Consider the following 27,500-nt stretch of genomic DNA (forward strand, 5'->3'; position numbering starts at 1 on the left):
TTCAAAACAGGCGTCTCAGTTTGCGGAACATTGGCATGTACACTGCAAAAAAGGGTAGACTGAATATAAGATATAAGCACTAAATTTGAGGAGAATCTACTTAAAACTAGTGAAATTATCTGTCCATGCAGCAAGTTAATTTTACTTGATAAGAAATCTTGAAATAAGATTTTAAAATCTAGAAATAAGTAGTTTTCAAAAAGTTAAAAATAAGATGAAAATGCTTAGTTTTAGATTAATTTACTTGAAATTGAACTTAATAAGCCCAATAATAAGGGAAATATACTAAATATAAGCAAATACAGTGTTGAAAATAAGATGAAAATGCTTGTTTTTAGATTAAAATACTTGAAATTGAACTTAATACAGCCCAATAATAAGGGAAATATACTAAATATAAGCAAATACGCTGCTAAAAATAAGATGAGAATGCTTGTTTTTTAGATTAATATACTTGAAATTGAACTTAATACAGTCCAATAATAAGGGAAATATACTAAATATAAGCAAATAATTCTCCCCCCCACCCTTAATTGTAGCAAATTACAGATTAAAAACATTGAAAAAAATTATATTTTAAGTTGAAAAGACTCAGTTTAAGTATAGTATGATTAAGCTGTATCTTGATACAAGTTGCCTCATCCTAGAATGAAACTAAATACAGCTTAAAAATAGACCCAAAACCTTAAAACCTGTCCTTATTCCTAGACTACACATCTTCACTGACTGAAACCACAGCCAGGACTGCATGATGAAAATCCACATTTATTGGAACACTGTCAGGGTTCCATCATCATAACATCAAACACAATCAAGTCATTTTTTGAACACAAACAACAACGATTTGACAATGCAATGTTATGTCGTAAAATACAAAAACAAAAAACTTTAAAGGATGTGTGGGACCTCTACTACATCTATTTTTTAGGAAAATAAATGTAGGACTCTAACCAAGTGCTAACCAAGTTATGAACAAAACAAGCTAGGACCCAGCAAACAAAAAGCAAAACAACTGACCCGACAAAATCCTTCTCACCATTCACCTATTTTTCAATGAACGAGTTCCATTCATCTATTGCTTTTTTATATGCACCAGTGGCGTCTTGATCGTGGATGGCATCACGAATTACCACGGTCTGAATGACAGAGAGGATGGTTGCAATACATTTGGGGTATGTCAAGTGCAAAGTGTAGTAGTATGCCATTAACACCAACATTCCTTCCCAAAAATCCCCCTGGGGGAGGTTGCAGACTGGCATGTTTCCCACGGCAACGATGCAGGTCGTTCCATCAAAAAGCAGCACCGGGGAGGAGAGAGGCCGCTTCTCCAGGTAGAGCCCAGGGTCCTCGCCAGGCTAGAACAGAACCATAAGGACAATATGGTGGAGAGTATGAACATGCTGTGCATCAAAACTGCTTAAAAGACTATGTTCACTGAACACGGTCACTGATTAACTGATCACGCTGCAACAAATGAATGGCATCAAGTGCAATATCAACAGATTGCTCAAACTGATGTATGTCGAAACAGAGGAAACTAAAATGAATTACTTCAAGTTGAGGACTGAACTTTGTTGAAATTTTAAATTTACGAAATAAACAAACTGTGAGCATGAATAATTGTATTTAATCTCTAGTTACACTGAAGTTTTAAGTAGCCCTTGTTAGGTGTGAACATGCAAAACAATGTGAGTAAATGAAGGAAACATTAAAGTGGCAACATAATTCTCACCTTGAGGATATGAAGGAGAGCCTCACTGGCCTTTCCAAGCCGCTTTGGTGGTGGAGTTGGGGAGGGGAAAAGTAATGGGAGTGCATTGAAGAGGGCGATAGAGAAATCCACTATGGAGCAAAGAAATAGAATTGAATGGAATGGTTTGAACATAGACGACACATTTGATATAGAACAGCAACTTACCTCCACGTACATCCAAGGGGAAAGGTGGTTTCAGGGCTTTCTTCCACACGCCATAGAACTGCACCTTAGCACAAAAGTCTGCCCATCTCCCTTTCATTTCCTCTGTGTATTTGCGGTTGGTGCTATCAACGATGCGGCGCAGCTCATCCATTGCCTGGGACAAAATTGTGCTTAGTTATTCAAACACTGACCAAGCTTAAAAAAAGGCGGCAGACAGACAAAAGCAAATCATTCATGCCAAAGTAGTTGGGAAACGTACATTTTGAATGTCTTTAAAACATGGGTATGCCTCAAAGATTTTTTTGGGTCGGTCTTCTTCCCTTGCAACATCTGCATCAATGAAAGCCCGTCTGGCCTGACACTCAAGGTCCAATATTTGAGCTACATCACTGAAGTTGGGTCTTGCATTGGGCTTCTTGTACATGTTGCTCAAAGTTCGGTAGTGCCTTGCCTGCATCTTCAGACTGTCTTTGCGTGCTAAAATTGATAACACAGGAAAAAGGGAGAGTCAGACAAAGACATTTTAAAGTAAACACTACACTGACATCAGAGAAGGTCAATCAAAGTTCATTTATATGATTAAATTACAAAACAATTATAGTAGAAAGTAATTGTAGCAGTCAGTATTAGGCATAGCAATAAAACACTGGAGAACTTCCAAATCTGTAACCATTAACTGGACTTGAGAATGGATTATTAGAATCTGTTTTCTATTCATTTTCTTACACATCGTCTTTTATCATACTGCTTTATTTTTAAAAGTATCTTTATCTATTTGTATCTGTAAATAGTACCCCCACTAGATTTCAGAAGTAATATTTCTACCAAACTCAAGTGTTAAAGGCAATAGAAGCTTGAGTAAAGCAATTTCCTAATGAAGTATTAAAAATGTACAGAAATTTTAAATTTACTTTATTAATTTCATTAGCCCTAATATAAAATACATGCACAGCACAATGATGCACAACTTAGGTTCAATGCATGTTGAAATGCTTGTTTGTAAAATAATGGGTCAAATCAAGTTCAGTTAGGCCAAAAAGTAATTTGTTTAAAATTGTTAGCATCAATGTAGCCGATGACTGTGAGCCGATGGATATATTTTTGAAAGTAATTTAATCTAATCTGTAAATCAAGATCTATCATAGATAGCAGTCTGAAAGGGTGAAGGCGGGCTTACCATCATCCTCTGCAAATGTAGTTGATGAAGCTGTCACAGTCCTGGATGTTGTTGGTGAAGCTGTCACAGTCCTGGATAATGTGGGTGATAGCGGTGAAGCCAGGTTGCTATTGTTGGGCTTCCTTTGCACACCGGAGGGTAGCTGGAGTAGGGAAGCTTTTTGTGGGAAAAATAATTTAAAAAAATTAAAATCTAAGTATTTGAAAACTAACAGGGAAGCACATTAATGCAGTCTCAATCCGTTTTTTATGGATGTACAGAAACCAGTACAGTGACTGCACACTTTTACTTTGTCCAACTTTAAGAACATACCTGCTCTGGAGTTGTCCTCGCTGAGGTCATCGTTGCTCTCAAATAGTATGGCGTCAGCCCTGGATCCACTTGGGTCGCTGCTTGTCTCACCAGTTGCATCACAGCTTATGTCACCATTTGTCCCTGTCGACCTGAACAGAGTCTTCTTGGCCGAGCCTCGTTGCGGCATGGAGCCTTGCCTCTTCCTTGGGGACCTCATATTTTGAAGTCTCTTGTGCATTTTGGTGAAGATGGTAACCTGTGGTAAAAACAAATGTTTAAGTTGCTGTTTTGGATCCCACTCATAGATGTTTTTTTTTAAAGAGAGAGAAAAAAACATTACTTACATATGGCATATTAGTGTTAGCATCACATAACATGGGGTAATAGTTGACGATCTTCTGTGCCATTGCTCTCATCTCAACTTTGGAGGGGTATTTTACTTCTTCTCCCATGGGACTAGCACGCAGGATTGCAACCATGCTGGTGATTGTGTTCCGGATGAGTCTGCAGCAGAGCTCCTTAGACAGCTTACAGTCATTTTCTTTTCCAATGCGGAGCAATGCAAAGTACCGACTACGCACCATATCCAACTCTGAATCTGTGTACAACACATACTCTGGTGGGTCTGGCATTTTCAATGTTTTGGCAGCAGTTTTGGATATGGGAGTGGAAGCATGAGGCTGGCATGTTGGGATGGCACTAATTGAGGGTAAAATCCAACTTTCACTTCCACACGCGCTGGCATCTTGGTCAGTAGTTCCTTCACACTATTACAATTGTTGGGGATAAATAAAAAAAAATACAATTAAGAGCATTGATCACTTGAGAACATTTGTACAGTAAATCCCATCCCATGTGTATGTACCTTTTGATTGATAAAATCCCAAAGCTTCTTTCTTCTGAGAAAATTCTCTGGGCCAGGAAAAAGATCTTTCAGGTCATCCCGGCTAAGGGTTTTCAAAACCTCCTCATCAATGCTGGCGGCTGTAATTGATAAAACATATCTAATTTCAGATGAGACATTTTCCAGCTTCCAGTCACATGATGAGTTGCATGTTATGCGCACATATACATACGTTTGTATGGTTGTCGGTGAAATGAAGCACCTGGTTGTTACTAAAGTTCTAAACATCTCATTTGCTGATTGCCAATCAGTCAAAAATAATTTAATGTCTGTCTCATTTAGACACCTATCCCAAAAGGCAAGACAAGTTAATGTCTTTAATAAACTTGATTTAGCCATATGTTGTCCTTGATGTATTGGAACTAATTCCACTTTGTATTTCACTCCATCACATTGTAAAGGCTAATATAGGAAATGTTTTCGTGAACAAGGTAACCGTGACATCATTACACACGTTCGCCAGTAAACACACAGTTGACATGAACTACGCTTGTGTACACTAACACACACACTGAATATAGCCTATGGCTTACTACATTCCAATGTTTAAGCATGTTGAACAGGTGATATAAAGTTTGTGCGTTTTACTTCAGTCATGTCAACTGGGAAACTGGAATCTTTAGGCTATCGCTCATCACGTTCCCTGGCTGTGACTAGGGCCCGACGGCGACTCCCTGTTAGTGTGTGTGCGCGCTTGTGTCTGTAGCGTGTCTGACACACACACACACACACACACACACACAAAGATTCTAAAGACTAGCTTGTATCATCCCAAAATAGTTTTTATATGTAAAACTGATGAATGCGTGTCTCAAGAACACATTTCAAACTTTAATAAAAAAAAAAGGGGTTTCGTTTAATTCATTTTTCCTAAACGGTTAGGATTTACAAACCGTTGCACGTGTACACGTGCACTACAATTTATATGAAAAATGTAGTTACTAGTTGTTAATTTACATCAACAATCTCCCTTTCAAAGATACAGAAAAATACAGATGCTAATGTTGCTCAGCTAATTAGTTAACATGAATGAAAAAAATGATTTACCTTCCAAAACCGACAATATGGTGTCCTCGAACTCGTCCATGTTGGGTTACCAGAGCTCTCCGGCTCGCTTTCCACGCACCCTTACCTGAAAAAATACGCGGCCAGAGGAAGCTAATGGTTTTCTTTTCTTAAGTTGAAGGGTTGAACCACAAGTTTACCAGCCTTTTCTTTCAAAGCGGGAAACAGCCGGAAATCGCCTCAACCGCTGTAGGCGCAAATGACTGACATCATGAACTGAGCATGCGCAGAAAATACAAAAAATGCATACAATATTAAAACTACGTTTTAAAATACCGCATTGAGCCTTAAAATCTGTTAATTTAAATGTATGTAATTTAGTATAAAAATAGTAATTAGAAAAATAAATACCTGATCCTTCCCATCATGCATCCGCCGTTAAACATGAGAGAAGAAGAAGTGTTTGCCAACCGCCAAGAAACAAAACGAAGAAGAAGTTGACGAAAGCGTGCAGAGAATTCATCATGGCGTGGAGATGCATGATATGTGTGGTCTTTGTTGCTTTAACTGTAAAGGTGCTCCTTAGCCACATAAATGCAGTTCACAGTCGTAGTCCGGACTTTTGGGTTTACTGTGGAATTGATGGCTGTGACCAGGACTTCAGAGTTTACAACTCGTTCTTTTGCCATATTAAACGGACGCACCCTCTGTATTTGACGACTGCGTGCCCGCCAAGCGGATGGAGAGCGAACCCCACATCCCACTCTTTGGGGTTGCAGAACTTTGGTCTGGCGGTTTTTTCCAACAGTATCACTGATGCAATAGCCAGCGCTGCGGAAACACGGCCTGTACTACCTCTGTCTGCAGCTACCAGCACTGAAATACCGCCTGACCCATCTCAGCATGAAACACTGCAGCCTCAGGTTGTTGACTGGCTTGTCCCCGTAAGTGTCAAACTAACTTAACATTACAATGTATTTTGACCTCTGTTGCCTAAGTAAATTAATTCTAGCTGATTTTGCTATTTCTAAATTAATTTTGAATGCTACAAAGTGCAGAGCAAAGGCAACACAAAATGGAATAGAAAACAGCAACATTTTGGATTATAACAGTTACACAAAGAAGTACACAAAAAAATGTAATAACAGATAGTGTCTGCAGAGAATGGGACTCTTTCCAAAAAAATCATTGATTTATTTAAAATTTGGAGTCACCCAAATGATCTTGTAAATATTATTTTTGACTATTTTATTCATCTTTTCTTTTTTACACTAAGTTAAAACAAACGGCTTTGGTTTAAGTCAAACATAATAATTGTATATAAATGTGTATATAAAAATATAAATGTACATAATAATTGGTGTCCTAGATTATGAAAAAAATGCTTCTTATTATTCTCCAAAGGAAGAACCTGATATTGCCAGATCTGCTGCAGCTTTTGCCGTCAGTGTCCGTGAAGAATGCCACTTGTCACAGGTAAGTGACTACTGATCATCACCTATGATCAGTTAATCTCATACCATGCATACACCCAACAACAGCATGTGGAAGTTTGAATTCACTTTTGTTCAAGAATCTATCATTTATCAATGTTAACATATGGGCACCGAACATATTTCCTGCTGAGCGAGTCACGTCATGCCTCTGGCTGAGAGTATTTTTTTTTTTTTGAAAAATGAACGTCTACAGGATGTAAATTGCAACTTTAGAACAATTTCTAAATATGTTCGGTGCCCATACGTTTACATTGACAAAATTATCAATTCTTGAAAGAAACTGAATATAAACTTCCACAAGCTGTGGTTGGGTGTATGGATGGTATGAGATGAACTGATCATAGGTGAGGTGATTTTTGAGACAAACATAGTTTATGTCATGGCCTTTAGTTGTATATTGTGGACTTATTGGATGGATTCATAGTGCAGGAAACAATAATATAAATTTCAAATATTTTCACAGAGAACCGTCAACAATGTCATCTCAGGGGTGCAACAATACCAAGCTGTTCTCCTAGGTACGCTGAGAGAGAGAATGAGAAGGGTGTTTGAAGAGAATTCCGACGCGACCACTCGGCTTCAAGATGCGGCTTTGGCCACGTTTGATACGTTCACAGATCCTTTCTCCACAACTGCATATGGACAGAATAGGGCCATTCGGGAACTATTCAATCCAGTTGACCCAGAGGAAGTTGTAGTGTCCCAGAAGATTTGTTGGGTAAAGCGAGGTCGTTCACGGGTCATGTCCATAAGAAACAAAGTGTTTTACTATATTCCCCTAATTCAAAGTCTAAAGCAATTATTGACCAATTCCAGAATCTTTACCATGTTGAACACTTTACCACAAAGGAGCAGAGAGGGATTCTTCTATGATTTTAGTGATGGGGCCCTCTTTACCTCTCACCCTTTATATTCTCAAAGGCCGAATGCATTGCAAATAATACTATACACAGATGAAATCCAAATATGTAATCCCTTGGGGTCCTATGCTTCTGCAAATAAATTGCTCATGTTTTATTATAGTTTAGGTAATATTGATCCAAAATTTAGGTCTAAGTTGGCTTCGATACGACTCCTTGCTATTGCAAATGCAAAAGATATTTCGGAGAGTGGTGTTGATGTTGTACTAAATAGAATTCTTGAGGATCTGACACAGCTTTACAATGGTGTCATGATTGAAACACAAAATGGTGAAACTGAGTTGTTTGGTGCTGTGATAGCCGTATGTGGAGACACACTTGCCCAACACGAGCTTGCTGGCTTTAAGGAGGGGGTTGGTTTTGTTCATAGTAAATGTAGACACTGTGAATGTGACTTTGAGGATATGCAAAGTTTTTTTGACGAGAATAGTTTTGTTGAAAGAACTATGGAGAACCACATCAGTCAGTGTCTTGAAATAGACAAAGCAAGCACAGATGTCTTGAAAGGGTCCCTCAAAACCACTTATGGAATTAACAGAAGAAGCAGACTAGTAGATGTTCCTGCATTTGATCTGATCAAACAAACTCCCCAGGACATGATGCATGTTATTTTCGAAGGTGTCGCACCAATGGAGGTTAAGCTTGTATTAAAACACCTTATTCTCTTCGGAAAAAATAGATTTACATGAGTTTAACGCAGCCATTAAAAACTTTCCTTACTCACCTCTTGATATACAGGACAAACCTTGTCCTATCAGTGTCACCACTCTAGCAGCTAATGACAACAAATTGAAACAGACTTGTGGGCAGATGTTTATACTTTTAAAAATATTACCTTTTCTTTTGAGTGGTGTGGACAATGAGTACGTTCAATTCATTATGAAGTTAATTGAGATAGTACAAATAGTCCTGGCTCCCACTATTTCTTTACAAACTGTATTGTTGCTCAAAAGTATGATTGAGCAACACCTGTATCAGTTCAAACAACTTTTCCCTGAAGCAAATGTGATACCCAAGCAGCATTACATGTTGCATCTTCCTAGTCAAATCATATCCCTTGGTCCTTTAATAAGGAGTTTGTGCATTCGCTTTGAGGCAAAGCATTCCTATTTTAAGCGATGGGCCTCTAAGTTAAATTTCAAAAATGTGTGTAAATCACTAGCAAACCACAATCAGTTTCTTGAATGTTGTCAGAATGACATAGGTTTTGAGCATCCAATTTTTGCAAATGAAAGAGAATCAGGGCCTGTATCAGCTGTTACAAATACTGAATATGTTAAGAGAAAAGTCACCGATTTTTTGGGATTAGATGTCATGCAGTCTATTGTCTCAGTGAAATGGTTTATCCTCAATGGCAATAAGTACATCAGTGGGAAGTCTATGATTATTGCTGATGTGAATGACATTCTCCCAGTGTTTGGACTGATTAAGGATATCTTTCTGATTGATTCCACAGTTGTTGCTTTTGAGTTCCAGCGCTATGAAACTTTGAATTTTAATCAAGAATTATTGGCTTATGAAGTGGCAGTTCCCACTCTTGCCCAGGCTACAGAATTTGTACATGAGCTCATTGATTACACTTCATACTTTTCTGTTAGTTTCAGAGAAAGTGAGTTTGTGCAAATAAAATACAGTATTTGTGATATCATTGCCAATAGACATCAGCCGGATTAGGGATGCACATGTGTATTGGATGATCTACTGATCTCAGCTGTCAACAAAAAAAATGCTATTAATCGGTGTCAGTATAGCTGATGTGTATCTGTTTTTCACAAACAATTTAATGGTCCCATGTTCTCAAAATGTATTTCCTTTTTTATTTTTTTCAAAACCACACTCATATGTTATTGCAGTGTTAAGAGTTAACAGCTGGTTCTGAAGAGAATTATTTATTGGGCTGAAGAAGTCCTTACGTTTGACAATTTTTTTTTCATGGTTATGTGAGAAATTGTCAGCAGTGTGGTAATGTAACACTATCTCTGACAGATGCAGAAAATGTTCATTTTTGCATCACAATTTTCATTTTCACTGGAAAACTTAAAATGATGTGATGTGAATTTTATCACGTTTATATAAATAAAAATGTTTTCTTTCATCTGGATTTTTTCGTGTTTTTTTTAATGTTTTTTTCCCGCACCATCGCAGTTTTCGTGTTAGAACAATATCTGGCATAGCTTTCATGTTTGTTCGTTTTTTTCAAATTCACAGTGTACATTAATAAGTCCTTATAAGCGATGAAGCCAATGAATTTTGGTGACCTCACGACATTTGCTTTAGCACCACCTTCAGGTCAAACTTTTATGTATCTTAAGTAGTTTTTATCTGATTCTTTGTAAAATTGCTTGCCACATTAATGACACAAAGGTTGAGTCCTATTCATTTTATTGACCCCATGATCTCTCTTCTACCACCATCAGTTCAAACTCTGTTAATGTATTTAAAATATAGCTTTCATCTCAATTATTTCAATAATGACCCCTAGATGATGAACCCTAATGACAATGGTGGTGACCCCATGACCTTTGCTCTGATACACAACTACTTTGCCATAAAGGGTTTGATCAAAAAGGGGGGGCAGCCTGCTTTTAGGTCTCCGACATACTATATAAAATATCATAGCACATGTGAAAAACCGACAAAAAATTTAAATAATATACAGAATCAGCTATCTCAATATTTTAAACACCAGATTAGGATCATTGTTGAACATCTGTTGCATCTAAAATGTGTAATTGTATCATGTTGTATAGTTTCTCTTTGTTTCAACATGTTTGAAGACAGTCATTAATGACTTTTATGTGATTCTTAAATCAAGCAACATTCAAGTTGCTTGATTTAAGAATCACTGAATCTTGAAACAAGTTTAGAACTAATTTAGCTGATTTTAAGAGTTATTCAATCCGCTTTAAGATTCCTAGACTAAACCAGATATAAAAGACATTTTGTACTCAATTTAAGATTATACTGTAAAATGACTAACTTAAAATAAGTAAATAACTTTTAAAACAAGGCAAATTATCTATGATGTCTAATTATAAGATTTAAAATCTTGGCAAGTGCCAGATTATTTGCAGTGTAAATCCCTGGCATTCTGTAAGCCAGGGACTGCAGAGACCTTACTGAGAATTTCCTGAGGGAGGTTGTTTCTCCAGCCACTTATCCCCTTGCCATAACGAGGAGCAGACCTCCACTGCCGCCCTGCCAAAAGTCGATCCATAGGATGAGGTGAGAGAACCCCACACCGGCCCGCCACACCTTCAGCAGAGCGGGTCAAACTGTGGCATAAATCCTCGGCTATCCACCCCGAAGACGACAGCTTACGGAATTACTGAACAATCATATGAGCTGGCCGGGAACTCTACGCTAAAGTCGCACTGGTTTGGTTGCCAGGATCCGAGCTGTGATTGATATCACACGTGTGATTCACCCCTCTAGATGCTTTGAGTTAAAGGACTTCAGAATCCTTCAAAAGGTGCACAAAACTAGTGATCGGGATTTGGTCCCTGACACAATCAGGGATTCGACCCCGAACTTTGATTGACGTGAATAGGGAGCGGGCCGCTACGAGCTGTCGTCGCCCAAACGTGGGTGCTTTATGAGGGTGAACGCTGGGGGTCAATGACAACATGGACCGGGTTAAAAGCAGAGCGTTTGGTAAAGAGTGAATTCCTCTCTGTCAGCTCTCATAAATCCCGGCGGCCCATGAATCAGAAAGTGGTCCAGCCTGGACTCAGAGGGGCGGGGTGGGGGTGTGTGGGGTGGGGTTGGGGGGCTCCTCCCAGTGATGTTTAGTGGAGAAAAGGAGGGGACCCGCTTGGGTCAAGATAGCTATTGAATTCAATTGTGGGCTTGGCTGCTGTGGTGGTTTTGACGATTGTGGGGGTGGGCAAAGACCCCGGGGGTCACCGTGCACAGCGGGCCTGGTCAGGGCACCACTCAGGGACCGCGTGCACTTGTTGCAAATGAGCGCTTGGCTCTCAGGTTACACGGTGGTGAGTAATGGCCGTAACACTACACCTCACCGCTGCGCTGTCAGTGCCGTGACAAATGTCATAACAACACAGAGTGGACAACATGATTGAAGTAGCAACATCTGCACTTTCCAACACGCTCCTTCTCGTGAGTGGAGGCAGTGTGTCATGCCAGCGGTGGGGTTGTTGGAATCGTTTAAAGAGTCGAATGGCTTAACTGACTGGCTTTTGAAGGTAAGCACAATGAGCTGAAGAAAACTGAGGAAAGTCCTTGGCCGGCGAAAACGGTGGGACAATGCACACACAGCATTCGGTGCCTTTGATGTAGCTGTGCACTGAAAACAGATGTCGCTTTGCATACAAAAGACAGCCCCGTGCGATCTGGCCACAGCCCGAAAACCTTATAAATGGTTATGTCTGCTTGAGCCATTGGAAATGTGTTAGGCTGAGCGCAATGACAGAACAGAGTGTGGCACGGCCAGTGGGCTCCAGGAAATAGCATGCGACCTGGTCTTCGAGTCTGTGTGGCAGGAGTTTAGGGAGACAAAGTGGGTTTGCAAAAAGGCCAGAAGTATTCTTCTGTTAATGTGGCGCACTGGGATGTTAGAACACAGGGCAGCCATACACCAGACCCCTCACACCTTGCCCTGGAGCACCATTCACTGCACAACTTACAACAGGAGAAACCTTCCACTAACAGTCGCAATGCTGCAATCACAGCACAAACCTTGGTGTTTGTATTGGTTCATCTGTGCTGCGTTGAACACTCAGAATGGTCCTTTTCATTCCGTTTAGACCGTGGGGACACTGGTGGTGGGAAGGGCCAACGTCACCGGCTGCTACACCTGCAGAGCCGAGAACGAGGTGGCCTCAATCACGTGGAGGATGCCCTTCTACGTGGACGGTAGGTGACTCATTTGGAGGAGAAAGAGAGCATACAATGGCTTAAAACCTCACGTTTCCCTCTTAAAGCCAAAGCTTGGTTAGAGCTGACAAGAACAACTGCCGCACTCTGTTTTTATGGGCAGGCGTATGCAACCATACATCAGACTCGTTCACATTGCGTTGACCCTACACATATGCACTGTAATGAATTGCAAGAGCCGAGCAAGAATGTGCAGATTGCGCCGTGTAATAAAGAGACCGAAGGGGGTCATTAATTGAAACCATCTCCCATCGTAGCAGCAGCGCCTGAGTTCGCCAGAGAGAAAAAATATATCGTGGGCCATATGGCAGCTTCTAATGACACGCGCTCATGTAAAAAAAACAACGTTGTGCGAATACATTTAAAACTCCTATTCCAGCAGCCCATTCCTTTCTCTCCCTGTGAAGCTGATCCTAAGAAAGTTACTTTTTATGTGAATGGAAGAACCTCCAAGTGTTTCCTAGAATGAGGCCAACCCATCGTGGCAGTTATGTCACGTCAACATCCTAGCGCACCGCGGCGCTACGTCTTGAAGCGCTCCACGGTATCCGATTAAGGGATGAGAAGGACGAAAAGCGGGGTTGACCTTGAGTTTAAGGTTTAGGGTCGCACGAAAGACGCCGAGCACTAAACATGCCCCCCCCCCCCCTTAAGTGTGCGAGAATGCCTCAGAGAAAGCTTAACTCTGCTCCATTCCAGAGGTGGGGATGACTGAGCACGGTGGAATGCTGGAGAAAAAAGGAGGACAGAATTGTAATAACAGCTGTCTTCTCTTACGGAACACAGAATGCTTTCCAGCGTTCTGAATAAACAAGCACAGTCTGTCTCCACCGGGGGCCAGCTCCGGCTGCGCTCCGATTGGTCGAGTTCACATCAGCCATCAGCGATGCCGTCCAGCGGCAATGTGCTTCCAATTAACAGTGATGAAACAGGAAACAACCGCACGTTTGCCATTCCTGGCTTGGCGGCGAGCAGCTCTTGACTTCAGGACTGCGATCCTAAATAGTCGGTCGTAGGGTTAGGGTCGGGAGTCAGCGAGGAGTCGGCACGACATGAGATCGCCGTCAAATGCAATACATATTTATGTATATGTTGGTTACACTTGCCGGTCATTTATAAGCCTTTACTAATTGGTGAAGTAATTAGTAACAACACCATTATTTGTAAGCGTTGAGCTAATGATGAACTAATCATTCACAAAATATTAATAATCAACATTGTAGATGATTAACAAGCTTTATGTTAATGTTGAACAACAGATGTGATGTTGATTAGCCATTACAAGCCATGTCAAAATTGACCCTCTCGTGAAATCATAAGTAGGATTTTCCACCAAAATGTATTATGGATAGATCAGCCTACCAGTTGGAACAATACAGTGTATTGGCTTGTAGGCTGAGCAGTTATTAATCACCTACCAATCTATACTCATGTTTTGTTAATGATTAGTTCATTATTGACCAAAGTCTTATAAAAAAATACTTTACAATCTCTTATAAATAGGAAGATAAAATAGGACAATTACTATGAATAGGAAGATTATTCATAATAATTGCACATTAGCATTAACAGTAAACAACCACAGCGTTAAAAAGTCCAGACTCATTCATTTCCACTCACTACTCATGCATTAACTCCTCCCCGCGTAGCCATAGATCACCCCGACCACATGCTCATCGAGCCCCAGACAGCCATCGAGGGAGAGGACATCACGCTGACCTGCCGGGCCACGCGCTACCTCTACTCTGAGCTGCAGTGGTTCGACCCCCAGAACCGCACGGTGACCGCGGACGTGTCCCCGCTCCGGCTGGACCCTTACTCCATCTCCCTGGCGCTCACCCTGCGCAACGTGTCCCGGAACAGCGCACCGCTGGCGTACCGCTGCGGTGCCCACAACCACTTCAACAACAAGTCCACGCACAAGACCTTCGTGCTCAACGTGGACGGTAAGCAGACCCCGGGGGCCTCGCTCAGGGAGCACGGCCACCGCTCAAGGCAGGGCTTTTGGTGCCAGGAATTGTTTTGGCTGTAGATTTGTGTTATTGTTGTGTTCATTTGGATACCCGCTCCGGGTGAGTTGAAAAGGCTGATGTATACTGTACTGAATGCGTTTTTTGGAGTTGATTACAACTGTAAAATCTCCAATAGATTCTATGAGACATACTAAGCACAATTTGCAGGAGAACTGGATTTTGGAAAGAGCGGCTGAAAGAAGGAGCTTATGTGTGTTGTGTTGCAGGGAGGAAGCGGCCGTGGCTGAGTCAGAATCTAACCAATCAGGAGGTGAACAGCAGCAGCACGCTGACTCTGGACTGCCGGGTGTCGGGGGTCCCCAAGCCGCTGATCACCTGGTTCAAGAACAACATCCAGGTGCAGGAAGGGCCAGGTAAACACTGCTGTTCTCGTCGAACTATGATCAGACCTAAAGTCATGTATAATGGAAATGGATTGTTGCCTTTTGAGATTGTTAATGTTAATGTAAAAATGACATTTTACTTTTATTGGCTTGTTAATCGTTATTGCTATTAAATCGTTATGGTCAATACATTAAGTTTAATAGATTACATCAAAGTAAATTCAACCAATTCTAATGATCCTAGTACAACCAGTGTTGCCAGATTGGGCCAGATTGGGCCAGATTGGGCGGGAAATCTGGCCCAATCTGGCCACACGGATTACAACACAGTATCTGTGTCACAGTATCTGACTCCCACAGATGATATCTGACCCTCTGTATGTGACCATGTGGTCTGCAGGTATCACCCTGGGGGAGAGCGGGGTCCTGACCATCGAGAGGGTGAAGAAGGAGGACGAGGGCCGATACGAGTGCCTGGCCAGCAATGTAGAGGGAAGCATCAGAGCCAGCGCCGACGTCATGGTTTCTGGTAGGTGGCCAGTCGGAAGATCAAAAAAAGAGCTAAAGTAATGTGGCGTGTGTTAAATAACCGTAGTGCTGTATACTGTACGTCAGGGAACAATGAACTGTACTGTATGCGAGTGAGCCTGATCTCTGATTCAAGATTAGAGTAGAGAAACAGACCATGTTAATGCAATTAAGTGGACCAATGTTTTTCCATACTCAGAAGGACATTCTCACGAGGGAGAATGTACTTTGCAAAAACTAAAACTGTAAAGTGTATTTTTTCAGCCTTATGATTTTGGTAAGTTTCAACGGACTGAAAAAATGATACACTGACAGGACACAAGGCTGATGTTGACACGAAAGAATAGGAGAAAAGGAAATAGAGGACAAAGGAGATATGAATAGTGCGCTTCAAGACCCCTGCTGGTCAACGTAGTAGCAGTCGCTTCGTTATTCTCTGTGTTCCGCATTTAGATTAGCATGCCTAGTTAACAAAAAATGTGAATGGAAAATAGCACTGAGGAGGAAAACATGTTCGGTATGCATCTCCAAAACCAATGGGGAATAAACATTTAAGTGTGTTTCTGCTTTCAGTGTGTATATATAACATTTGGAAAATATTTGGGAAGAAACAATCACACCGCCTTTTGCCCTAACATAGTTCTAAAAGAAAGTGATAAAAACACTGTATGGTGTTTAATTCACCCCCTTTTCAATCATATTCCTTCTGCCAAACTTGCCATAGCGACACAAGCCGTTTTCTAATAATATGAAATATATACATATAAAGAAAAACTAAAGAAGTGAGGACATCCTGGAGGCTGAGCGTCAGTGTGTTGTGCCCCACTTCAGGTGAGGACGGCCGGGCCAACGTGGAGGTAATCATCTTGGTGTGCACGGGAGCTGCCGCCACCTTCCTCTGGATCATGCTCATCCTCTTCATCCGCAAGCTGCGAAAGGTGAGCACCTGCACATCTGGATTTGCAGCTGCATCCAGCCACAGCTGGTTCTGCATGCCTCCTTTCAAATCGTCCTCGTCACTGCGGAGCCATTTTTAGCAACATTGAGATTCTTCCCAAAAAAAAAGAAAAGGCCACACTAAAGGAAAAGCCCGGGTGGAATGAAGGCTGTGACTCGCTTGCAGCAGGGGAATGCAGCCTTTATTGGAGGGTTAAATTTAGCAAGTGTTTATGATTTCCACATTTCCTGAAGATATCCAACAGGGGGTCGGGTTCATGTTTATGCATACTGTAAGACCCTGAATGGGACACAACATGCTGGGAGGATCACATTCCCCAGGCTTTGATTCATTTAGACAAATAGGACGAGACACACAGGAAGTGGTGGGACACTAACACACTAGCAGGTGGTGGAGAGGATGGCGGGGGTGGGCATTGGGGTTAGGGGGACATTTTGAACCGCTGCAACAAATCACTTCAAAATGACTGAAGTGGGGGTGTACTGGTCAGAGTATAGCCTAGTGCAGCAGTATGATTTTTTTTCTAAAGAGAAAAAAAGTGTTAACACAGAAACACGATGAGAACCTTACTTAAATGAACTAAAGGTTCACCTCATTGTAGTCAACATATATTTCTCCTGATGGAATTCATGGTGGTGTTCGTGTGTCTCCCCAGCAGCCATCCCACTACAAGATGGGCCCGTCCATCATCATCGATCCCGATAAGTACCCCCTGGATGAGCAGGACGAACTCCTCCAGTACGACAGCAGCAAGTGGGAGTTCCCCCGAGACCGCCTGAGACTAGGTGAGCCCCCTTCGCCGCCCCCCCATGGGTCTGTTTCATGTGTACCCCCCCTTCATCACAGTCACAGCCTCAAAGGGCCGCGCCGGAGAAGAAAGAAAGGCTTGAGGAGGATCCAACCCTTCAACCAAATCCCTGCAAGTCTGTCTGCAACTTCTGAGAGAAATTCAATTTCATTGCGTATCCATTTCAATGTGTTTGATTCAAACCACATTGAATCGATTGTATCTATGTTAAACATACGTAATGTACCGCTTTTGTGTAATTGTGAAGTCTGTGGCATGGGTTCAGATCCCATTAGTACATCACAGAAGTGTTATGCCTTTTTGAAGATGAAGCACGGGACGACAATTACATACCCGCCGACTTCCTTTTGATATGCTCTCTGGAAGGGCATCATACATACATACATATATACACACACACACACACGCAGCCACATGCACACACACATACACACACATGCATACATGCATGCATGCACGCACACACACACACACACACACACACACACACACACACTCACAAAAACACACACACACACACACACACAAACACACACACACACACACATACATGCATACCCCCTTCACCCCTGGAGAGCAGAGAGCTTTGTGGTTAATGCCCCAGCAAGCTGCGGGGGACCTCCAGAACAGAGGAGCGTCCAACAAGCCAGAGAACTCCAGAATGATTTACGGGGCCATGCTCACCAGATCATCCATCCTCCCTCCTCCAGGTAAAACCCTGGGCCACGGGGCCTTTGGGAAGGTGGTGGAAGCCTCCGCCTTCGGGATCGACAAGCTCTCCACCTGCAAGACGGTGGCGGTCAAGATGCTGAAAGGTACGGTGGTCCTGTCTCAATCATTTTAGCCGACACCAGTTCTGCTGCCTGAAACATGAGATCTGAAACGGTGTCTGAGAAATGACGGAAACTGGATTAGGTGTTTCAACAAGAGCCACAGACAGGAATGAACAATAGGATGTTCAGCTCTACACAGGGTGCTGTAGAACAATCATGTTTTCGGACACGTTTTCACACTGATTAATTGTGAACCACAGTGAGAAGAAGCAACCTTTGTCCAAGCCAGGAAGGTCTAACACACAACAGATATCTGTACATGTCATGGACATCGTTATTTTTTTGTGTGAGAGGGGGGTGGGGGGGAGGGGGGGGTGGGGGTGGGGATTATGTTTGGTATTTTTTCTTCCCTCCCACAATAGAGTCCCATGAACTTGAGCCTCACATGTGCTGGCAATTAATGTTTGCGTGGCAAATGGGTTCAAAACAAGGCATGCGAACGACTGCTATGGAGAGAGCGTGATTGGCTCTGACGAGGGGAGAGGCGTGATTGGCTCTGACGAGGGGATGTGATGAGAGGATGCAGATATCACAGACGGCTTCCAAACAGCGTCCAGTGAATGCAGGTGACTCAGAGTTCAGGAGTGAAGTGCGTATTGTGAGAGCAATAACAAGATAACAAATTTCCCTCCTTGTTTCTTCTGGACGTTCAGTCAGTTGCAACAACCCCCCCCCGCCCCATCCAACACAAACACACACACACTCCTGGGACCTGTTGTCAAACGGCTTCCAAAATCCCTCTTGAATATTCACAACAATGTGTGTTTTTATTGTTTCAAAATGGAAACCGGATTGGGTCGAACAACGAAGTGAGCAATTCCAGAAGCCCAGCTGCTGGTGCTTGGTGATTCACCTTGGGTTCAGAAGTGGACCAAGACTTTGTTGTGTTACATAATACACCATCATATAGCATAACATGGTATAACATGACATCATATACGAAGGTACATATAACCAAAATATACTGTGCAATAAACATGTCTCCTAATATTTGGGAGAGCGAGAAAGTGCTTTGGGTTGTGGGAATCGAGGATCTCAGTGCATAGAGGAAACAAGAAATCACTCCTGGCTAGAAATATGGGTCCCGGGGATGACATTAATAACAGTTTGAGAGACAGAGGAAGGGTCTGTCAGGCGGTCAGTACTTCTAGGTCAGGCCTAATGAAAAGCAGCAGAGATTTCTTTGCCTTGACTGTGAGTTAGTGAGAGATTATGTCGCCTTTGCAGACATGGCTCATACTGGGGATCGAGAAAGCACTGACCTTTGAACTGGGAATGACATCCCCTTAACTAGACACATCATAAAGCACCCAAGGGAAATGTGCGCTTGCAAGCTCAAGAGGAAAAAAAAATGGAAATCCTACATATTAAACATTAATCAACGTACAATCCACGCTTCATTTTCGCGTGCTGTGTTCTTTTTAATGGAAAGACTGTGCTATCTCACAGCTCCACAATATACAAGTGAAATCTGTTTCCTATTTATCTCCAATGCCAAACTGATTTATTTAACTCAAATGAACATCCATCTCCCCCCGAGTGAGGTTCTAAAAAAACGTTAAAAGAGCGTGCATGAGAATTAAATTAATTGTGAAAAATAGATCCCTGTCTCCAGATTGATTTCAATGGCACCCCAAAACAAAGGCGGTCATGTGTGTTTTATGCTGCTCTGTACAAACCACTCGTGTTTTGTGTTTGAAACAGGAGGAGCCACAACCAACGAGCGCAAAGCCCTGATGTCAGAGCTGAAGATCCTAATCCACATCGGCCACCACCTCAACGTGGTCAACCTGCTGGGAGCATGCACCAAGCCCGGAGGTCAGTCAGCCACCTTCTCATGAGCTCCCCGGAGACCCGCCTCCTGCAGGTTCATCCCCGGCAGCTAATCAGATTGGTTGATTGTAACCGTGACTGTCCCCATCGCCACAGGCCCACTGATGATGATCGTGGAGTTCTGCAAGTACGGCAACCTGTCCAACTACCTGAGGAGCAGGAGAGGGGACTTTGTTGTCTGCAAGGTGAGGAGTCGAACGCTCAGAATCATGGCTTGCATTATTTCAATCATTTGTACATTTAATTTTAATTTTTTTGTTATATATTTTACAGTTTTGTTAATGAAGGATAATGGCACAGCACACATTTTATTTTTGTCATCTTATCTTGTGTTATCCTATTATATGTTATCCTATCCTACCTCACCCTGTCTAAAATGATCCTATTGTATCGGATCTTAAAAGAGGATGAGTCTGTGAAAGGTTGTTTAAAAATAGTTTGATTCACTGAATCAGGATGTAAGCAGTAGCTCCTTTTTTGTTCTAATAGGATGTGCCTGTGTGTGTGTGTGTGTGTGTGTGTGTGTGTGGGTGTGTGTGTGTGTGTGTGTGTGAGTGCGTGTGTGTGTGTCTGTCTGTGTCTGTCTGTCTGTCTGTCTGTGCGTGGCCCATTCCTGTGTGTTTGTGTGTGTGTGTGTGAGTGCCGGCGCCTGTGTGTCTGCACCTGTGTGTGCGTGCGTGTGTGCCTGTGTGTGCCGGCGCCTCTGTGTCCGCTCCTGTGTGTGCGTGCCTGTGTGTGCGTGCTGCGCCTGTGTGTCTGCTGCCGTGTGTGTGTCAGAGGCAGGAGGGCAAGGCGGTGTCCGGGTTGGGGTCGCCGGGCTGCGAGCTCAGCGAGCTGATGAAGCGCCGCCTGGAGAGCGTGGCGAGCACGGGCAGCTCGGCCAGCTCGGGCTTCATCGAAGACAAGAGCTACTGTGACTCAGAGGAAGAGGAAGAAGGTACGAGCCGGCCAAGCAGCTCTTCCTTCCCCTCCCCCCCCCCCCGCGTCTTCCTCTCGGGGACCCTCCCTCGGTTGTTTTCTCATGTCGGATGAGACGTTTCCTCCTCCTGTTCCGCAGTACAATAGCCGCCTCTGCTGCGGCGAGGCTCCTGTCCCCCCCCGCCGGGTCCCTGCAAGACCTCTGTTTACTTCCTGTCCAGGACTTTGCTGTTTTGTCTGTTTTTCCCCGACGTGCCCAAGGGCTCGGGCGGTGTGTGAAGGGGGGGGGGGGGTGTCGGCCGTGTCGTCCTACCACGTCGTGTTGTTTCTGGTTTGATTGGCTGTTTACTCAGGTGGGCGGGTGGATGAACCCCCTACCGTCTGATGGAGGATGCTACTCAGAACCCAAACCTACCCCATCCCGCCCCACCTCACGCCATCGACATCATCATTATCGTCATCATAAGCGCTTCACTGCAGAGCTCATGAGGAGCGGGCCTTGTTGTTTTATCTCCGGTGTGTAAAGGAAGTTAAGACAATGCTGCGGGGGTGGAAGGGGTTGAGGGGCGTACGTGACAGAGGTGGGATACTGAGTCTCCTTCAGGCTTCTCTCTCTCCTTCAGGAGAGTCGTGTCGGAGTGCTCTTGCCGTTACATGTCACCCTCCTGCACCCTCCATACTTCCTCATCGCCGCCACCCGATCGATTTGAACGCCATGTGTTGTACATGCGTACTGTATGAAAAATGTATGATTTTCCCACATTCTTTCCGCTCCCCCAGAGTCCGAAGATTTATATAAGCGCGTGTTGACGCTGGAGGATTTGATCTGCTACAGCTTTCAAGTCGCGAAGGGCATGGAGTTCCTAGCCTCGCGCAAGGTATTGTTGACACAAGCAAACTTTATCAAAAAATGGATTTATCTTGAAACAGTGCACAGGCTTCACACGATGTAGCACATGAATTCTGCTTTGATTTGCATCTGTGGGGGAAATATTGGTTTTGCTGGGGGTGAGTGAGTTTTAACATCAAGATGGCCGTGGCTCAGTCCAGAGCTGATACGCTCCTCAGGTCATTCATAAATGTGGTGTGGGCGGATGGGGAGCATTAGTGAATGAACTTGTTGTTGTAGATAGACCCCCATTATAAGAGAGAGAGAGAGCATTCCTTGGCCTAGACACAGAGCCACGCTCAGCCTCTGGTAAGGCTAAATTAGTACACCATGTGTTTACTACAGCGGAAAGAGTGCCATTGGGAAGGGAAGTATGTGCAGAAAGAGAGAAAAAATAGAAACGTGACCTCATGTTCGTATTAATTTCCCATTGGAGTCGTTAGAGCCGGTTCCTTTATTTATTTGTTTCGCCACGCTCCTCTCCACTCCAGTGCATCCACCGAGACTTGGCGGCACGGAACATCTTGCTCTTGGAGAACAATGTGGTGAAAATATGCGACTTCGGACTGGCGCGAGATGTGTACAAAGATCCCGACTACGTGCGCAAAGGAGACGTGAGTGGTCTCTTCTGTGATTAAACTGATGATTAAAATGTCTGTGGTCCAAAAGGCTTTCAATCTGGATGACAGTTAAATTCTGGAGTTACTCAAATATGAAATTGTGGCAATGCATGAAACCAAAAATATAAAGCATGAAACACTGAGTGATTAATGCAGTGTCTGGACATCTGAGCTAGAGTGGTTCAGTGTGTTTTTTCAGGGAAGAAATGATGATACCAACATAAAATAAAAATGCAACATCTCAATATTCTCAGATGAGGAAAAGGAAAAATTGCAGTTGATGACTGCCGTATTTCCGTGTGAATGAATCGGTTGGTTGATGTGTGTACACAGGCTAGACTGCCCCTCAAATGGATGGCACCAGAAGCCATTTTCGACAAGATCTACACCACCCAGAGTGACGTGTGGTCCTTCGGGGTTCTCATGTGGGAGATATTCTCTCTTGGTGAGTGTCATTGTGTTCACACTACTGGCTGTATTATCATGAACCTGTCCCATTGGATTCCCTGAGACCGGGAACCACAACACACCATCGAAATGTAAAGGCACAGTTTTAATAACTGTGGAAGTCAGTTCTTGCGTAAAAGTTTTACAAGTGCATTTTTTGTCACCGCTTTCGAAGAAAATTAACAGGAAGCCCTCTAGAGACTTGTTTAGTTTGTTTTTATTATCCCGCCGTTCCTGTTGCACAACCCTGCCAAGATGCCAACTATTTGCGGCTCTCAATTTCTGGGTTTATGTTACTTAGCGAGCCGAGTCAAGCTAGCGTTGGTGCCCAGGGCAGCTGAGCCTCTCCATATGCAGCGGTTAGAAGCTGTCTGCTATTGCTGCATAATGGCTCCTCCGGGATCACGGTTTGTGTGTGTGTGTGTGCGTGTGCATATGTGTGTGTGTGTGTGTTTGTGTGTGTGTGTGTGTGTGTGTGTGTGTTTGTTTATGTGTGTGTGTGTGTATGTGTGTGTGTGTGTGTGTGTGTGTGTGTGTGTGTGTGGGTGTGTGTGTGTGAATATGTGCATGTGTCTGTTTGAATTTGTGTGTGTGTGTGTGTGTGTGTGTGTTTGTGTGTGTGTGCAGGGGAGGAGGGCCTTGCAGTGTCAGCTAAAGAAAACAATTTACGTGCAACATTAGCAAAGTTCAACCCGTGAGTTTTAGGCCAGGCAGGGGACATTAAGAAAGAAAGGGTTCCTTCCATTAGGTGCTGATTGAACTGTCCCTCTCTTTACCCCAGCTGCTGATGACAATGAGCTGTAGGCGAAGCGCAGATCAATGTAAACCGAGCGTCCCTGCTGTGCAACTGCATTTCATGCCATGCAGTTCAATGGCAACACTGAAATGTTTTGCCTCTGTACTGTATATAGCTGTAGCCTCAGGTAGCGATGAAAGACATCTAGTGTAATTAAAGAGAATGAAAAGAAACTGGACTTTGAGGCAGAGCACTGTACATTTGGTCATGCCCCGGCGTTGAATCCTTGCCACGCGGCATCCTAGCCACTATACATCAAAAGAAGCGTGTTAAATCACATTTTGTTTGAGAGAAAAAACAACTCTCCCTTTGGTTCTTAGCCTCTCTCTTTTTCTCTCTATTTTCGCTTCTCAAACAAACACAATCTCTTTCTCCTTCTCTTCTTTCTCTTCTAGCCTATCTCTCTATTTCCTCTCTCTCTCTCTCTCTCTCTCTCTCTCTCTCTCTCTCTCTCTCTCTCTATGTCTCTCTCTCACACACATTACATAACAGATTCACACTCTTACCAGCTCTCATTTACACTTACACATCTGGGCAGTTTACTGGTCCAAAAGGAGATAAATCAAGATTGAAATTACAAAGAAATGGGCCAATAAAGAGTCAAGAATCCTGCAATCTGGTTGTGCTTGGAGGTCGAACGTTTTTCCCGAATTTCAAAGTAGCTTTGGTACAGGTTGCCCTCACACTTTGAACTGTGCATTTAAAATCAGCGATTTGAAGTTCAGGTTTGGGATGAGAAAATTTGAGCCAAATCCTGACCTACTCCGGGTAATCACATTTGACATGCGAGGATTCGCCTGTACGTTTATGATAATAATTTTCTGTTATGCTAAGGAAACTGAGAGGACATTTTGTTTTCATCAACAACATATAGGTAATTTCTATGGTAATAAAATGAGAGGCTTAGGCTATTTGTACTATGCAATGGATTTGCAGCGATCACATGGAAATAGGATTTCATGAGTCAGGAAATGTAAGGGATTACACGGCCGCAGCAATGCTGCCCAAAACTAACAGAATGTAATATCAGATGAAACATGGCTTACTGCAAGACTGTTGGTCTTAATAAAACTAAAAACCAAACTAACAGCCAATTCATTTTCCAAGATTGTTCTACTCCCCTGCCCCCCCCCCCCCAAAAAAAAAAGTAAAACGTCAATGATTTGATTCAAAACCTAATTTTCTGTTTTGTTAAATGTCTGGAGGCCTGGCATTGAGTTGGGCAAACTGATATTTTCACAGCGAGGTTGCAAATTAACTGCAGCTAGGATCTCACAGTAATGGGAGTGAGAGGCCCATGACTTTTGGCCTGGTAGTCAAGCAACTGATGATCCCGCCTAGCCTCTGAAAGATACTCGACTTTCAAATCCTGGTCAATGGCACCTGGACACTTTTGGCGGCTAAGGGGAAGGATCAATTAGCAGCATTGGCCCTGCCCACTCCCCCTCTGAGTTCCTGGTAACCTCTGAATGACCTTCTGTGCCATCCTCCTCATCCCTCCTCCAGGTGCCTCTCCCTACCCAGGCCTCCAGATCGATGAGGAGTTTTGCTGCAGGCTTAAGGATGGAACCAGGATGAGAGCCCCCGAATACTCTTCCTCGGAAATGTAAGCTTTCAGGTCGCTCCATACGGTTGTGGTTGTGGTTGTGGTTTTGTGGCATCATTTGTGGAGACCTCTTAAGATTACAAAGAACACAAAATTTATTGTACAAAAGAGCTCTGTATTGACTTGGACAGGGGAGGCAGAAGTATCTGCTTTCCATCTCCCATACTACTGGAAGGCCGCCAGCGTGCGATAAGAGTCATGGGTATCCTGGCCTCTGAAGGAATCCACGGGGGAAACGTTAGCTTCTGATTGGACCTGGAGTCGGCTGCTTTCTTCTGCTGAGATCCATTTTGTGACTGACGCTGATGCAGCCCGTAACTTACAACCCTCCCCCAACAAAAGGCCACGACTGGGCTGGAATAAAAGCACCGCAGGCCCGGAGAACTAGGGCCTCCCTGTATTCTACTGTGTCTTTTGAGCCAGAGGTAGCGCTCCCCGAGATGATAAATAGCGGTGAGAGGCATGACTGCTTCCACCTCAGAATGGTACAGTTTGTGACATGACCAGACAGTAGGAGAGCCGAGCTTGTTTAATCAGGAGGTCAGAACAAGGGCCAGTATGCTGTGTCTCAGCCTAGGGTCACGATTACAAAACAGCTGTGCTCTCGCTTCTCACCCTGATTTACTCGATTTGCAGCTTCAATATTTCTATGTCTACGAAGTCTGTTTCATATTGTCTGTGCGCTCTTTTCAAAAGGACAGTTGCCGTTCTTGCGCTGTGCGATACACTTTTCGGCCAAACGGCTTGAGACAAGAACGAAAAACACGGCATTAAAAATAAACCAAGCAAAAGAAGACATTAATTGAAGAGGACCAGAAAATACAGTCCAGACCGTGGCTTTGAAAAAAACACCACCACCAGCCCTCGCGATCCACTGGAGCCAAGAGCCCACGTTCCCCTTCTGTAACGTTTCACTCTGATTTACAGAGTGAAGACACAAACTCAGAGATTAGAGCGGTCTGACGCGCCACGCATCAGACCCTGGACCAGGGCACCTGTCTTCGGTTAGGAGCCCAGATAAGACCCTCTGAACCTTCCTGAGACGATAGCGGTCATCCCCCTCTCCCTCTCTTCCGGTCCTCCTCCCGGGAGTGGACGGCGGGCCCCGGTAAGCCCGGGTTCATCCTGCTGCATCCGCTTGACCCCGGCCCTGCGGGGCCCCTTTGTTTTAGAGACAGTGAACTGGTCCCAGTCGGCGCTGAGCGGTAAATCTTCACCGGCAGGCACACCAGCTCATCAGGAATGTGACCCCGCAGCTGCACATCTGCCGAGCCGCACATCTGGGCCCGACGAGCGGCCGAGGAATCACCCACGACATTTCTCAAGGACCGTCGGTGCGGCCGAGTAAATTCCCGAGACCCTTTGTGATGTCAGCACATTGAGTCGCTCCCCAGCCCCCCCCCCCCCCCCCCGCCAGATCCTCTGTTTCCCCCTGAAAACCCCCCAAAATGTGGGACCTAGACAATTAATTCTAATTATACAGCGAGGCAGGAAATGTGGTTTAAATTGTGCAAGAATAAATATGCCCCTCTCCCTCCCTTTTCCTCTACTTCATCTCCTTGCCGTGTGTGTGTTTGTGTGTGTGTGTGTGTGTGTGTGTGTGTGACGTGTGTGTGTGTGTGTGTGTGTGTGTGTGGGGGGGGGCTGGTGGTTATGTTCTTGATATCCTGTCTCTGTTAGAGGAGCACGTCCACCTGGCTGGAAATACACTCATTAGGGTCAGGATCACCGCCCCCCCCGGGGGGCCCACAGCAGCCTCCTCCAACCAACCCAGCCAGAACCCTGAGCACTGAACACCCTGAACACGGACACAGATGGAGACGCCTGCCTCGCTCCGTCTGCTCCTTATCGCGCTTCCATCCAGAGTGTCAGAGACGCCGCGGCCCACATACGATGAAACCCGAGCCCGGGTACGCGGCCAATCAGCTTTATTTATACAGAGACAAATCTGAAACCATGCTGGATCTCATTCAGCGTTCTGGAGAAGGTGGAGGATTGGGATCCCTCACTGACTCAGGGGGTTCTGTTCAAACAACACCTGTCAATCTCTGCTCGTCCACCTTCTAATATCATCCAATGGGAGAAGACGAGGCCCTCCCCGCCGCGGAACCGCCTATTATTATGACCCTGCGTCCCACAAGGGCAGACACGCTGACAGCTTGTCAGCAACGCAGCCTGTGTTTCGGAAGGGGGGGGGGGGCACGGTCTACATTACACCACGACAGTGGAGGAGGACTTGAGACCCTCTCGGACCGGACCCCCTGGCCCAGGCCTCCTGGCCAAGGGGGCTGTTGATTG

General features: G+C 44.0%; 2 protein-coding genes across 3 annotated transcripts in view; one reads left to right on the forward strand and one right to left on the reverse strand.

The window, feature by feature from the left end:
* Positions 1–27,500, forward strand: part of kdrl (kinase insert domain receptor like) — a 55,552-nt gene that overhangs the window by 18,108 nt on the left and 9,944 nt on the right. Inside the window, exons 12-25 of one of the 2 annotated variants that reach the window (XM_079744929.1) lie at positions 12,481–12,589; positions 14,260–14,556; positions 14,850–14,996; positions 15,367–15,495; positions 16,326–16,432; positions 17,108–17,237; positions 17,971–18,075; positions 19,798–19,911; positions 20,023–20,111; positions 20,704–20,863; positions 21,625–21,722; positions 22,225–22,347; positions 22,687–22,798; positions 25,103–25,202. In XM_079744929.1, the coding sequence (XP_079601055.1) occupies positions 12,481–12,589; positions 14,260–14,556; positions 14,850–14,996; positions 15,367–15,495; positions 16,326–16,432; positions 17,108–17,237; positions 17,971–18,075; positions 19,798–19,911; positions 20,023–20,111; positions 20,704–20,863; positions 21,625–21,722; positions 22,225–22,347; positions 22,687–22,798; positions 25,103–25,202 (1,820 nt within the window). The remainder of the gene's footprint in view (positions 1–12,480; positions 12,590–14,259; positions 14,557–14,849; positions 14,997–15,366; positions 15,496–16,325; positions 16,433–17,107; positions 17,238–17,970; positions 18,076–19,797; positions 19,912–20,022; positions 20,112–20,703; positions 20,864–21,624; positions 21,723–22,224; positions 22,348–22,686; positions 22,799–25,102; positions 25,203–27,500) is intronic. The other variant, XM_079744930.1, reaches the window with a different exon arrangement.
* Positions 720–5,929, reverse strand: LOC307081549 (uncharacterized protein; the record flags this gene model as incomplete). The annotated part of the gene is made up of 10 exons (XM_079744802.1): positions 5,341–5,929; positions 4,255–4,373; positions 3,734–4,156; positions 3,408–3,645; positions 3,096–3,251; positions 2,178–2,395; positions 1,919–2,072; positions 1,733–1,842; positions 1,216–1,355; positions 720–744 (listed from the first exon to the last, which is right to left on the reverse strand). The coding sequence occupies exons 1-10, from the start codon at positions 5,378–5,380 to the stop codon at positions 720–722; spliced, it is 1,623 nt and encodes a 540-aa protein (XP_079600928.1). The 5' UTR covers positions 5,381–5,929.

This window comes from Pollachius pollachius (genome assembly GCF_949987615.1).
Source record: "Pollachius pollachius genome assembly, chromosome: 10".
Classification (NCBI taxonomy): domain Eukaryota; kingdom Metazoa; phylum Chordata; class Actinopteri; order Gadiformes; family Gadidae; genus Pollachius; species Pollachius pollachius.